General features: G+C 33.6%; 2 protein-coding genes across 2 annotated transcripts; one reads left to right on the forward strand and one right to left on the reverse strand.

The window, feature by feature from the left end:
- Positions 1–3,631: 3,631 nt before the first annotated feature.
- Positions 3,632–15,116, reverse strand: LOC126736447 (ribosome-releasing factor 2, mitochondrial). The gene is made up of 8 exons (XM_050440793.1): positions 14,949–15,116; positions 14,627–14,893; positions 7,418–7,606; positions 7,079–7,332; positions 4,862–5,209; positions 4,204–4,812; positions 4,054–4,149; positions 3,632–3,999 (listed from the first exon to the last, which is right to left on the reverse strand). The coding sequence occupies exons 1-8, from the start codon at positions 15,106–15,108 to the stop codon at positions 3,691–3,693; spliced, it is 2,232 nt and encodes a 743-aa protein (XP_050296750.1). The 5' UTR covers positions 15,109–15,116; the 3' UTR covers positions 3,632–3,690.
- On the forward strand, positions 6,887–8,639 carry LOC126736448 (uncharacterized). Its single transcript, XM_050440794.1, has 2 exons — positions 6,887–7,048; positions 7,666–8,639. Exon 2 carries the CDS (start codon positions 7,683–7,685, stop codon positions 8,595–8,597), a length of 915 nt encoding a protein of 304 aa, XP_050296751.1. The 5' UTR covers positions 6,887–7,048; positions 7,666–7,682; the 3' UTR covers positions 8,598–8,639.
- Positions 15,117–15,245: the final 129 nt, after the last annotated feature.

The following is a 15,245-nucleotide window of genomic DNA, read 5'->3' on the forward strand; positions in this document are numbered from 1 at the left end:
GCGAAAAATAAGATTTTGAAAGGCTGCCATTTTGCATGGGTAGAATTAATGACTTAATATTCTAGGACTATAAAGCGTTCAGTAAGAGCTTTCAAACGATGTATCTCATGACCCCCTTAAATACTTTGTACTTAATAAATCATCTAGAAATTCTGACATATTTTACCTATCTAGACCTAGAACGAATATTTGTAAATATTCTCCAATGCGTAGAGCATGTGGCACTTTTAATTCTGTTCAGGATTAATGTGACATATTCAACTGCAGTTTGTCCGAAATTAAAAGAGTACGCTTTTCCTAGATCGTAGACATAAACAAAATTATTTTTTATTCAAGTATTGTATAATATTGTAGGAAACTATTGCTATTAATAATGTATTCTTTTTTTTTCTCTAGTTTTGGATTGTAATTTGTATAATATTGTATTTTTTTTCCCCACTCAATAATTGGAATTTCTTCTGTGGAGTGGTGTAATTAAAATAAAAATTAAATAAAAATAAAAAAATACAAAGATATTTTGAAATAAATAAACAACGCTCTACTACTTAGAATATTTATTATACATATGACCACCTCACGTATATTGAACACAGGTATATTAAGAGAGCTGTTGCAAATTTTCAGTTCCCTGCCTTTAAAGCTTCTTATTCAATATTTTTGGCAACATCAATATTAGGAAGTAAAATGTTACTAAACCTAGATTGGAAAATTCAACTTCGTAGCCACGTTTTAATTTTTCGCATTGTCGAAAAATGAAAATGATCTTTTGCATTTGATTTAATAAGATGTATCAGTGCTACTTGAAGCAATGTAAATGTGTTGAAAAACATGCCTTTCGTCACAATAGATTTTAAGTTTGAAAACTTATCAGTTTCACTGACATTATCCTCCATACAGTTTTTAATTACCTGCATCTTCGCGATTAGGAAATATTTCTCAATATTAAATAATTTTCTATGGTACTGTTCTATAAAAGTTTCATACTCTACTGGATTCTCATATTTCGACTACTCATTTAAAAAAATATAGTTGTTGCGATAGCGAGACTTTTTGACTGATTTCAGATAATCGTATAGTCGGTATACATTCAAATTAGTTGAAACAGAGTTTTTTCCCTTGGATGATCTTCCAGTTTCAAGAATTATAACATTTTCATGCAATTTTTTAATATATTTTTCCTTAGTTTATTATATAAATCCAAAATTAACTTGTTGATTCTCATAATTAATAAAAAGGAGACCAAGGGCTTGAATTTTCTTCGACTTCGTTTTTTAAAACTAAAATCATTGAGGAATATTTCTTTTAACTGCTTGACAGTTATTAGTTCTACAATCCCATCTTGGGTCTGAAATCCTACTTAATTTAAGTGTACTTATTTCCAATTCTTTTTTTATATCTTTGAATGCCTTATCCTTGTCCAAAAAGTGACCGAAAATTAGATTCTATCACATTAAAAAACTCTTCGGTTTCCTAAATGTCACTTCAAGTACACACATCCACTACAGCGAGATTAAGTCCATAGGCCATACAATGAATACGAGGTCTGGCTATTAAATAACGAGACTGGTTACGAAAAAGGGTTTTATTATAAAAATTATTATACATTCGAATGCTCCCTTTCAATATACTTCCCTCCCCTCGGCACACATCTTTCCATACGTTTTTTCCATTGATCGAAGCAGTGCTGGAAATCTCCTTTGGTGAGCACCTTTAGGAGCTCTGCCGTTTTTTGGTTTACCGCTTCCATCGACTCAAATCGGGTCCCTTTCAAAGCAGATTTTATCTTCGGAAACAAAAAAATAGTCGCAGGGGGCCAAATCTGGCGAATACGGTGCGTGTTCGAGCACTGGAGTGAGTGCGCTTACCGGCCAAATACTGTTTCACAGATAGCGCGTTATGGGCAGGTGCGTTGTCCTGGTGCAAAATCCACGAGTTGTTTTTCCACAACTCGAGCCGTTTCTTACGAACTCGTTCTCGCAGTGTTGCCAAAACTGACAAATAGTAAGTCTGATTGACAGTCTGACCCTCTGGAACCCATTCAGTCATCACGATACCGTTAATGTCGAAAAAAGCGATCAACATTGCCTTGAATTTTGATTTGGACATCCTTGCTTTTTTTTATTCTGGGCGATTCAGGCGTCTTCCAATGCATCGATTGCCGCTTGGTCTCAACATCGTATTGAAAAAAAAAACCTTTCAAGGAAATCTGAGCAGACCGGTTGACGCGAGAGCTTTTTGTCAGGAGTCAGGTTTTTGGCACCAACTTCGCACAGACTTTTGTCATGTGTAATTCCCCGTGTAAAATTTTTCTAACCGTTTCTTTATCGGCGTTAACAGCCTCGGCAATCATCCGGGTGCTCATTCGACGATCTGCACGCACAATTTGGTTGATTTTGGTCACTGTTTCCGGAGATGAAACAGTGAAAGGGCGACCTGACCGCTGGTCATCTTCAGTGCTCTCTCGGCCCTCACTAAAGCGCTTACACCACTCCAAAACACGCGCACGAGAGAGAGAATTTTCCCCATAGGCCTCTTGCAACAATTTATAGCACTCAGTCGGAGTTTTTTTCAATTTAAGGCAAGTTACTTCTTTTTACAGCCAAACACACCGCACAAATTATGGTCACAATTCTTTTCTGGCAAGGACTGTTAGGCAGGCTAATCAGTATTTTGATGTAATTGATTGCTTTGAGGGGCGCACAGGGTTCATTAAGAAATTAAATCTTATTAATTGATAATGCTGTCTTCAACTAGAACTATAAGGTGTTGTGAATTGTGATGGTAATTGTTCCTTTGTCATAGGTAATCTTTATATTCTAAGCTTTAATTGTATGTTAGGTTAGGTTAGTTTAATCATCCAACTATTATTCTTATATTTTTTTGTAATATTGGGCCAAAGCCCGTTGATATATTAAATAAATAAATAAATTTACCGAGAAATTAAGATTGATGCGTTGCTCTTGTTTTTCGTCACGAGAAAAAAACACCTTCATTTCAAACCGCTACTGCACGAATACTATAATAGTGACGAAAACGTGTTTTGGTACGTGCATAGACAAGATATCTAGATACCCAACGCACTACTCGTTTTTTTCCCCACCCGTCTAGGGCACCCAGTCTCGTTATTTAATAGCCAGTCCTCGTATACACCGCAGGATATCTTTCATCATTTACATCAGGACATTTTTCTTTAATCTTGGCTTGTAGGCCGTTAATATTTTCTAACATAATACTTGCACTAGATTTGCAATGATTGCTAGATTTTTTAACATTGTGCAATTATTGGTATACCCACTTTATCCAAAAATTCTATAATTAAATTACCCAAGCTTGATGCGTCATGTTCATTGTTGGGAACATTCGATGAATCCCAAAAAGCGTGCTTCATCGACTAATACCTATTTACTGTTTTTCTTTTTGCTAAAATTGAAGTATTTATATGTGCCTATGTTTCTTTAATTTTTTTTACTCCTAACTCCGGACCACGGTTTTACTCTCAAATCCAGCCTCAAGAATTCCTCTACGTTGTTGTTAAAAGGAATAAAAGCAGAAGAAGGAATAAAAGGAACTAAGAACTGAAGTTTAATTATGAGAGCCGATAACGCAAATAAAAAAAGAGGAAAACAACGAATAAAATAATAACAACATGAAAATATATTTTATATACACACACACTATCCCTCTTAAAATCTAAAATCCTCTCACGCTTTTAATCGCATTTTCCTCATCGGAGGGTGACATCCTTTGGTACTGCAAGAATTCGGTAGTAAAAACCGCTGTGCCGGAAGTTATCGTTCGTAAATCTGTCGAATATCCCATCAATTCTGACAGAGGCGTTGTTGCCGAAACGACTTTCGAGTTCCCGCGCATGTCCACGTTGTTTATCGCACTTCTCCTTCTGGACAAATCTGACATTACCGCTGATAAATGCTCGGGCGGAGTGACTATTTCTAGTAACATCACCGGTTCCAGTATACAGGTACCTGATTCTTTCAGAAGCTGAAAAACACTAAAATTATTTTCAACTAAAAAAAAAAGCAAATGTAAAATTACATTTTGTATTAGTTGAGTCACAGTGGACACTATAATAGTGTCTGATGTTCCCCGTCCGACTTCAAACCAATGCAACATCACGGTGGTGTTAATAACCTAAAATATTATTACAACTACTTTTTTTGTGGAGATTATTCCATAATATTTTACCGGTGAGCTAATTTTTGGACCTTGGCCTAACCCAACCGCAATTCCTTGCTTTATTGCCGTCAAGTTCCTACGCGACAACCCCGATAAATTGCTAGCGCTCTCAGGTGACTTGTCAAATTTCAAACTAACACCTCCGACTCCCTCTTCTGGTATAATAGACAACTTCACAAAAACCGAATTTCTTATGCTGCCAATTTTAACGTCCGTCCGCAGCTCTTCGGTTAATCGTTCCAGTGGTTCCTCCCTATAAGAGATCTGCAAGGGTCCCAGATCAGCATCGATTTTATACTCCCTAAGGATCCGTTCCCGTATTATTTCCAAATGAAGCTCACCCATGCCGCCCAAAACAGTTTGCGCCGTCTCACTGTTATAAGTAACCCTGAGACTCGGATCTTCTCTCTGTAGTTCGGCCAATGCTTGATCCAAAGCGTTCTGGGTGGCCATAGAGGGCGGTTCGATCGAACAAAAGAATACCGGCTCAGGTACCCTAGCACTAATGCCAAACTGAGGCTCTAAGGAATCCTGAGATGATGTTTTTTTCAAGAAGTTTTTTTTGGCTTTTTCATATGCTGACTGGGAAGTTGTCAAGAGGTCACCGCATATAGTTTTCTAGAAACAAATAATTTTAGTGCCATAAAACGTGACATAACTGACTCACCTTAAGTCCACCGAGTACAGCGATATTGCCATTTTCCACCTGGTCGACCTCGCGATAGTCGTCCGCGTAAGCTACGTATAACCTGCTGACTTGTTCGGATTCGCCCCGTTGAACGCTATGGACTTTTTGTCCTTTTTTTATTAGTCCGTTGTACATGCGGACGAATACCAAGGGACCTCTTTGTTTGTCATGTTTCACTTTGAAGGCTCGACCACAGAAATGGTCCTCGAAATGCGAAAAGACTTTCGTGGTGGACTCCGGGGATGGTAGGTAGAGTATTATGGAGTCCATCAGCGTTTGAACTCCGAGGTTTTTGTAGGAACTTCCTAATAGTACCGGAACGGCACGCTGAAAACGAAATCTTGGAAAAAGTTGCTTGTGGTAGAGGAATTAAACATTTTTTTAATCCTTGGAGAAAGTTGTATACTGTCTAGTTCTCGCCAGGGAAAAAACGAATTTCTTATCCTTATCGCGGTTACATATGTAAAAGGGCCTTTATCTGAGTGACAAGTAAACTGTCAAAAGAGTAAGGCTATATCAAGTAAGTTTTTTTTTAGATTTAAGAACAAGAAAAGTAAACATTTTGAGGAACTGAATAAACCGCTGCGTCTTATAAAGCAGATAGCGTAAGCATATTGCAAATATAAACGTCGCTGCACTGCGCCTATGTAAAACGATCTTTAAATACATGACAAGTATGATTGGTAGATTGTCAAAAAAAGTAAGGTTATGTAAAAGAAAATTTTTCTTTTTCTTTTAATGAAGTAAAAAATTTTAAAGAATAAAATAAGTCGATAATATATACCTTATTGGCGTTATATAGTCTGAATCAAGGTACATCATAGAAACTATCGCCGCGAATAAAAGAGAGCGCCACGATAGTTAGTCGCCACAAATCGCACGTGTAAAAGCAACTTTAAATGAGTGACAAGTATGACAAGTGAATTGTAAGAAAAAGTAAGGTTATGTCGAATAAAGTTGTTTGGTTAGATTCTCTTTAGATTTAATGAAGTAAAAAGCAAAAATTAACGGGAACTGAATAAGCCGATATCTACATCATGGGTCTTAGGAAGCCTAAGTATATAGCAGCTATGGGCGTCATTGAACTCTTCCTATGTAAAAGGACCTTTAAATAAGTGACAATTATGACACGAGAATTATCAGAAAATGGAAGATTATGTCAAATAAAATTGTTTATTCCAGTTTTATTGAAATTAAAAGTAAAAATTAAAAAAAAAGATGAATAAGCCAATATCTACATCTATAAGAAGTATAATGTATAAACTAAGTCAAGGCAAATAAGAAGCAGCGCCGCAATAGTTACACGCCACACATTGCACGTGCAAAAACACCTTTAAATTAGTGACAAGTATGACAAGTGAACTGTCAAAAAAAAGTTGTTGAGGTTATTATATCAAAAAAAGCTGTTTTCAATTTTTTTTTAGAATTTAATGAAGTAAAAATTGAAAATGTAGTGCAAATTGAATAATTCGATATTCACTATAATTATGCGTTTTATAAAGCTAAGTATTTGGCAGCTATCGTCGTCGTTGCACTGCGACTATGTAAAAGGACCTTAAACTAAGTGACAACTATGACAATTCGAGTATCAGAAAAGGTAAGGTTATGTTAAAGTTATTTGTTCTTGTTTTCTTTTTAGACTTAATTAGTTGAAAAGTGACCATTCGAGAAACTGAATAAACCAATGCGCTATCGTAAGTATATTGTAGCTATCGTCGTCGTTGCATTGCGTTTATGCAAAAGGACCTTTAAATGACAAGTATGACAATTCAATTATTAGAAAAGTAAGGTTTAGAATCAGATAAAGTTGTCTTTTTAACGAAATAAAAAGTAAACATTTTAAAAAATGTAATAAGCCGATATCTACATTATGGCCCTTACATCGTCTAAGTTAAGGTACGTCATAGAAAGTATCGCGGCGAATAAAAAGTAGGACCACGATAGTTACTAGCCGTGCGTGTAAAAGCACCTTTACATAGGTGTCAAGTATGACAAGTGAACTGTCAGAAAAAGTGAGGTTATGTCAAGTAAATTTGTTTATTGTTTACGTTTTGAAATTATTTTAAAAAATTCAATTTTTTAAAGGCTAAAGCATCTAAAAATACAAACCATACAAAAGTAGAACAATATCCGCATTGTTGGCCTTATAACACCTTAATAAGTCAGGTACAGTAAAACAAATAATGCAGTACATACCCTTTCCTGTGTAACATTCCGTAGGGCCTTAACAACTTCTATGGTAGAAATGCTGTCAAATGATTCTAATGATATTACTTTATTAGCGAGTTCATCATCAAAATCACTAAGTTGCTCTATAACCTTTATTCGGGCTTTTTGTGCCTTATCAAACAGTTCTGGATGCTCCTTCTTTGATAATTGTGTTCTAGAGATGTTTTTATTTGTGGTAGATCCATAACTAATTAGTTCTTGGGATAAAACATCTATTATACCTAAGTGAATGAAGTAGGGTATTACATAAGGCTAAGCATGCATCATTTTGAATTGAATTTCAATTCTTAAACAGTGTTAACTTACCAACTAACCTATTATTCTCAACCACAGGCAACTGTAACAAAATAGATGAAACATCCAACTTTTTCTCTATAGATTCACAGCACATATGAATATTTGAGTCAGTTCTATCCATTTTATTGACATAAACTATCCTAGGAATATTATATCTATCTGCTTGTCTCCAGACTGTTAGGGTTTGAGCTTCTACACCTTTAAAATAGAAGCCAAATAAATTTATTTTAAAAAAATTTTAATATTTTATGTTCTAGGTTTGGTCTTCAAAAAAATGGATCCTACAAAAATGGCTTATGAATGTTACAAACCACGTAAAGAATCTCTATATATTTCATACTGTATAGCCTTATATACAGCAGTAAAAGAAGATATTGACACATTGCTTGCCCAATTCACCAAGAAGCAAACCCTTAACTATGTAGATTTTGCCCTTGTCTGGCAGTCCATGCAAATGACTTGCATATTTTGCGACCAAAAAAACCTCAGGGCCCTAAAAGTGCTTTGTGATGTATGTTTTACTTTACTAAAAAAAGGAATCTTTGATCATCCCGATATTTATAATAAAATTGGTTGTTTTTATTTACTATATGGTTTATACTACAAACAACCCTTAAAGGATTTTGTGAAAATAAGATTGACCCTGGAGGAATACCGAAGTCTAAAGGCATTAATGCAAACCATGTGTGATAAAGGGCAATATGATGCCTTGTATATATTCGCCAAAATGAAGTCTGATGAAGCATTTGTCTTTGTGGCACATCCAAAGCCAATGGCTATAGTGTCAGGGCAGAAATTTGATATGCCTGAAGAAACTGACAATATTGTACTCCAAACGTTTGACAGGCCAGTAAATTCATTTAAAGATATTGTTAAGAGTGAAAATATCCAAAATTTAGATGAGACATGTAAGATTTACAATGCAAAAATGCAAGAGTTGGCTAAAAAGTATCCCAGTGTGTCTACATTTGAGTCATCCCTAGTAAGTGAAATAAAACAGGAATATGATGATTTGTTTGGTAGCCTTCAGGTAAAAAGTGAAAATGAGGGTAATCCTAAAATTGATAGTACCATAATGAATATAAGGCAGAATATTAGAAAACAGGCTTTTAAGAAAAAGGGTGACTGGTTAAAGAAGAAACTGGGGTGTTCGTCAAATAATGAAAGTAGTGATGGTGATAATTTTTGACCATAAAGTGTTTATTTTGTTGTCAATAACATTTAGGAAATATATATAGTTATAGTTAAATAAGTTGCCTATGAATTTTTTTTTAATTATAATTTATTTTATTTATTTAATATTTAAAGAGAAACATAAAGTAATTTACATCGAGTTTTAACAAAATAGAAAAGCTATATAAATATTGGCACCTAGGCACGCAGTACCTGTATGTGCTTGAAAAATACAACAAATACTCTAAAAATTACAACAATTGCCTTATTTTCCAAACGCTCTAGTTACTTCTAACGCGCTTAATAAATTTATAATACACAAGATAAACTTAATTTTGATTTATGGTAAATCGTTTTTAATTATTATTGAAAATTTCTAAAAAATTTAAGATGTTACATAAAATGTATTCTTTAGATTTCTTCTTAAATGTGCCCAGGATTTCTATAGTTCTTATATTGTGAGGTAACAAATTGTAAAGTTTCGATATTTAATATTTAGATATTTCTTTTGAGTATAACTTGTAAGTAGGGTAGAGTTTTGGTTTTTTCAAAATGATCTTAATTATGTAATTTTGTATAACCCTTAACTGTTCCATATTCATATTGTACATACCACCCCACACCAACATACCATACCTAAGCAACGGTTCAACAAGTGCCTTATACACTACAATTAAATTTTTTTTGTTTGAGAACTGTCTAAGCAAATAAAACTTAGTAATATATATAACATGTTGGTTCCATTTTAAATTGTTATCTAAAATAATTCCTAAGTATTTTATTTTGTTTTGCCCTTTTATTAAATTGTTATCATTTATTTTAATGTTACTAAAATTTGGTATATTTGCTGCTGTAAGTGAAAAGGCTACATAATATGTTTTAGAAATATTTAAACTTAGTTTGAATGTATCCAGAAAATTTTTAATTTTTTTGAAAGCAACCTTAAGTTTTTCTCTCACCCCTTCCCAAGTTTTATCCGAAAAAATTATTACCGTGTCATCAGCATAAGCTATAACCTTCCCACCCACATTAAGATTACAAAGCATGTTTATGTAAAGAATAAATAAAATTGGTCCGAGAACAGTACCTTTAGGCACGCCATGTTTAATTTTTTTGGGAGAGCTTAATATTTATTTTGACAAATCGAGTACGATTTGTGAGATAATTCTCAAAGATGCTCAAAACCGGTCCCCCCACACCATTTCTTTCAAGGACCTTAATGAGGAGGGGGAATGGGATACGCTATCAAATGCTTTTTGCAAGTCCAGGAATAGAGCTATCGTTTTTTTGCCTACTTTTAAATTACCAGTAACATTTTTTACCAATTCATACATTGCATCAGCTGTCCGCTTACCTTCAAGAAATCCAAATCTTGATTTTCTGATATGCCGTCAATGGTATTCAAAAAATAAACAAGTCGTGATTTAAGGCATTTCTCGTAAATTTTAGCAAAATTTGAAATAACGCTTATTGGCCTATAATTTCCTATATCAAGTTTATCTCCTGATTTATGAATTGGTGTAACGATTGAAGCCTTAAAGTAAGATGGTACAATGCTTCTTTTGAAAATTTGGTTTATTATATGTGTAATTGGATCCTTAAGTTTTAAAGATAAAAGTTTTATTGTTTTAGAAGTAATCTGATCGATACCAGGGGAGCAATAATTCTTTTATAGGGGTTGGCGTTTCTGGGATATTAAGGGCACCAGAAATTTGAGCACCAATATTAACAAAATAATCATTAGCATAATCAGCAATTTCATTGTTTTTAGTCAGAATCATATTTTGCTTTCTAATTTGTAATATCTGTGGTTTTTTGTCATTTTGATTTGTGGCCTCATTAATTAATTTGTACAATTTTCTAATGTCATGTTCATGCTTAAAAACTTGATTTTTATAGTATTCATTTTTGGTGACAGTAATTAACCTTTTTAATTTATTTCTGTAATTAGTATATTCTAATTTATTTTCGTCAGTAGGATTTAATCTCAAATTTCTTAGAAACAATTAACCCAGTTGAAATCCATGGTTTTGCTCTTTTGTATTTTAGTTTTATTTCAGTTTTTTTTATTATGTCAGTGAGGTTGTTTATTAAATATTTGCATGCTTCTTCTGGATCATTGATGGCTAAAATAGCATTCCAATCAACTAACTCAGCTTCATGTCTTAGTCGTGTGTAATCAGTTTTTGTGTCAGTGCTGTCTATATTTTCTTTGTCGTGACTTGAGATATGTATCATAATAGGCAAGTGGTCAGTAATGTTGTGGTTAATAATAAATGTTGTGGCTTTTTTTACCTTGGCTTTCATTTTATTTCTCATAAATATATGGTCTATACAAGTATTACTAATTTCTCTTGTAGTTTTGTTACACATGGAAACAAATCCAATTGAATTCATTAAGGCTAGGTATTTTATAACTTTTTGATCACTACTTTTCAAAAAATCTATATTTATGTCGCCCAAAAACAGATCTATGTTAGATTTTTGACAATTTTTAAAAAATAAATCAAGGTCATCCAAAAATTTAAGTACATTGGTTGACGGGGATCGGTAGGTAGAGAATATATTATAATCTAGATGATCTAAGCGAATTTTCATAGTAGTGACATTACTACCTGATTGCAGTTTGTTATTTGAAAATGCAGGATTTAGATGATTTTTGTAGTAAATTACATAACATTAAACATAGAGAATTTGACATTTATCTATGTTTAATGACATTTTATTTTCTCTGAACCACTGGGCCACCAAGTTCAAATCAATTTGCGGCTCAAGACAATCAATCAGAGATGTTATGTGCATAAATAATTTAAAATCATCAGCAAACACGAGACATCCAGCATGCTTTATAGAGTTTGGCAAATCGTTCAGAAAAATTAGAAATAAGAGAGGCCCAAGGTTACTGCCCTGAGGCACCCCAGATGTTACTATATATATTTTTGACAATTTTTTACCAACTTTAACTTATTTATTTATTTATAATACGGGAAAACCCCATTAACTGTAAATTTTACAAAGCAATAATATTTACATAAACAACTGTCATAATCTAAACCTACTTAAAAAATTAATACTAGTAAAAAACACCTATACTACATACACTAGAAACAACCTTAATAATTTATATGCAAGAATGTAAATACAAAATTTTATGCACAATTATGAAGTAAGTGACCTCTTTAGATGCATTAAGGAACTTATGTTAAACACATCAATATTCGAATTGTTTAACAAATTCATATACCTATCCATAGGATTATTAATTCCATAGGATGTTCTGTGGAATTGAATGTTAAAGGTTACATTATGGCGCAACCCGTGATGAGGAACATTAAATCGTATGCGACCCAACAGAGCAGGGCAATCAATAAGCCTATTAACGATCTTATATATAAAACTAGCACCAGAAATATTACGGCGTTGCGACAGTGTCGGAATAGATAATTGACTTTCAATATAAGAATAGTCATGGTTCTCAATAACAGTTAAAGTTCTATGAGCACAATATCTCAGGAATTTATGTTGAACTCTTTCTAAAGCATCAATATTAATCTGGTGGTACCAAAACTGGGAGACCAAACTACAGAGCAGTACTCCAATATAGTTCTTACTAGGGAGCAATAAACTCTTCTTGTTGAAGAGACTGAGAAATATGAACAGTTTCTCATAACAAACCCTAGCAATTTTAATGCTTTTACAGAAATTGAATTAATATGATCAATAAATGTGAGTTTCTTATCAAAAATAACTCCCAAATCCCTAATAGATGCAACATAATTCAGTGGCTCATTAATAATGAAGCAATTGGATTGAAACCAGTTGATCCTGTGAGTGAAACTAATAACACAACATTTCTTAACATTTAAATGAAGATTGTTTTGTTCACACCAATTATTTAAGCTATCCATATCTGCTTGTAGTAATTCTTGATCCACAATACTACCAACCACCCTCCAAAATTTTAAGTCGTCTGCAAACATCAAACACTGACTATACAGGAAACAGTTAACTATATCATTAATAAATAAGTTAAATAATAAGGGTGATGTATGCCCTCCCTGAGGGAGACCTGATTTTACGCTGATAGGATCAGAAAGATGTCCACCTACCCTGACCCTTTGAATACGGCCAGTTAAAGAATTTTTAATCCAACTCACAAAATCAACATGAAACCCTACGGAGATCAGTTTTGACAGAAGAATTTGATGATCAATACGATCAAACGCCTTACTAAAATCGGTGTATATAGAATCAATTTGTTTATGATCCTCTAATTTACTCATAAGATCAGATTGATAACAGATCAAGTTAGTGGCAGTAGACTTATTCTTGCAAAACCCATGCTGTGAATCTGATATTAAGCCTTTGCATAACCAAGAAAGTTGATTAGCTATAAGGCTATCAAAAAGTTTAGGTATTGAAGATTGAATGAAAATACTTCTATAATTATCTATGACATCCCTATGGCCAGCTTTAAACAATGGCACAATAAAACTTTCCCTCCAGGCAATTGTAAATGTGGATGTTTGTAAGGAAGCATTAAATAACAAAGATAAAGGAATGGCAAGAGTACATACACATTTCCTCAAGAGAAAATTCGGAATCCCATCTGGGCCTGCAGTAATCTTGTTAGGGAGTGAGCTAATACCTTCAAATATATCATATGTTAAGATCTTACTAATGTTTAAATTTAAACCATTAGCGGGACCATTTTGCAGCTGATTATTATCAATACCAGGAGAATAAACAGTTTGGAAAAATTCTTTAAACATGTTTGCAATATCCAAACCACTGGACGCTTGCTTGTCACCATAAAAGAGGGTATTGGGAAGGGTATAATTGGACCTCTTATCATTGATATATTTCCAAAATGATTTAGGGTCATTCTGTAAGCCGGAATCTATCCCTTCAATATATTGTCGAAAGCACAAATCAGACATACATTTGCATTCAGACCTAAGGCAAGAAAATTTTATATAGTTTTCGTCTGTATTATCTCTCATAGATAATGAATGAGCACTCCTTTTGTTCCTAGTTAACTTTCTAAGTTCAGGGGAGAACCACTTAGGAAATGAGGAAGTTCTATATTTCTTTAAAGGAATAAAATATGCAATCCCCATAGAGAGATATTCATAAAAAACGCTGATTGATAAGTTAAGATCACTATGAGATAAACACTCGTTCCAATTAATTGAGGATAGAAAGATATTAAGCTCATTGTAGTTACCGTTTCGGAAATCATAAAAAAATTCTTCATAAGCTAGATTTGAAAAAATTGAGTTATTTGCTGTTGAAATATTCAAATGACACTCATATCCAATATGATGAAAATTAGCTTCAAAAAGAGGGTCAGAAGCTTTAAGAACACTTAAGTCCTTAACATTAGAAAAAACTAGATCTAAAAATACATTTCTTACTTGCTTAGGCCTTCCGGTAAGATAAGATACCATAAATCTACATGCTTTCAGCGAGAAACCAAATTTACCCAACTTATTCACCAACAGCCCATGGTCAACCCGATCAAAAGCCTTTGCACAATCTGTCAAGACAACATCTAGCTGCTCTTGGCTATCTACTGCATTGGCAGCTGCCTCAGTCAAAGTGCTGAGGTTGGTGACAGTTGAGGCATCTGGTAGAAATCCATGTTGTTGCTGAGAGAATTTATTCATGAAAGAGCTCAAAATATCTTGGTATAAAATGTTTCCAAAAATTTTTGCGAGTGAATTAAGAACTCTAATTGGTCTGTAGTTGTCAACCAAAGAATTATCTCCTGATTTGAGGATTGGAGTAACCAAAGCATATTTAAGCACTTCTGGAAATGTGTTTGTTTTTAGACACACAATTAAAAATGGTTTTTAATGGAGTGCACAAGATATCAGAACAACCTTTATAAATGTATGTATAAATGTATAAATTTTTTAGCTATAATGGATTTTTGATATTTTATAGTCTAGACAGAGATGAAAAAAAAATGATCCTTTTAATTAAAAAAAAAATATTTAAAAAATTAAAAAAGAAACCCTGTTAGTTCGAATTCTTTCTTACCTGCAGATCCATCAAGAATAACCACAACTCCATCTAGCACATTTAAAGTTTGTTCAACTTCCATGGTAAAATCTATATGACCTGGCGTGTCTATTAAATTAAACTGGTGATTCTTCCAAAAGAAAGATACTGCCGCAGAAGTTATTGTTATCCCTCGTTCCCTTTCTTGGTCCATAAAATCTGTAACAGTGTTCCCGTGGTGCACTTCACCCATATGGTCTATAAGCCCTGAGTAATAGAGCATCCTTTCCGTGGTTGTCGTTTTTCCTACAAGGTGTTAGGGCACATTTTTTCTAAAGAGAACCTAATGCAAAAGTGGTACCTGCATCAATATGAGCGCTTATTCCAATGTTTCTTATTTTAGCCAAATCGTGTTTCGGTAATTTGGCTGTGCTGAAGCGCAGCTTGGTCATGTGGTGGCATTTTAGGCATAATCGCTGAATTTTTATGTTAAAATTCATGTTTTCCAAACAATTGGACATAACCTAAAAAACACAAATGTCAGCAATATAATGTAAATACGGGGGTGTCAAGAGTTCAAAATGATTTCACGTCTACGCATGTGTTTCGATAGTGTGACATCTAGCGACAGACAGTATTACTAATAACATAATTTAAA

The sequence above is a fragment of the Anthonomus grandis genome, chromosome 5 (genome assembly GCF_022605725.1).
Source record: "Anthonomus grandis grandis chromosome 5, icAntGran1.3, whole genome shotgun sequence".
NCBI classification, from domain to species: Eukaryota; Metazoa; Arthropoda; class Insecta; order Coleoptera; family Curculionidae; genus Anthonomus; species Anthonomus grandis.

Coding starts and splice junctions, on each gene's coding strand:
- LOC126736447 (XM_050440793.1), bottom strand. CDS start 15,108: ATGTCCAATTGTTTGGAAAACATGAATTTTAACATAAAAATTCAGCGA. Junction 7,607..14,626: donor TATTCTTGATGGATCTGCAG/GTAAGAAAGAAT, acceptor TCTATTTTAAAG/GTGTAGAAGCTCAAACCCTA. Junction 4,813..4,861: donor CTGTACTCGGTGGACTTAAG/GTGAGTCAGTTA, acceptor ATTTGTTTCTAG/AAAACTATATGCGGTGACCT.
- LOC126736448 (XM_050440794.1), top strand. CDS start 7,683: ATGGATCCTACAAAAATGGCTTATGAATGTTACAAACCACGTAAAGAA.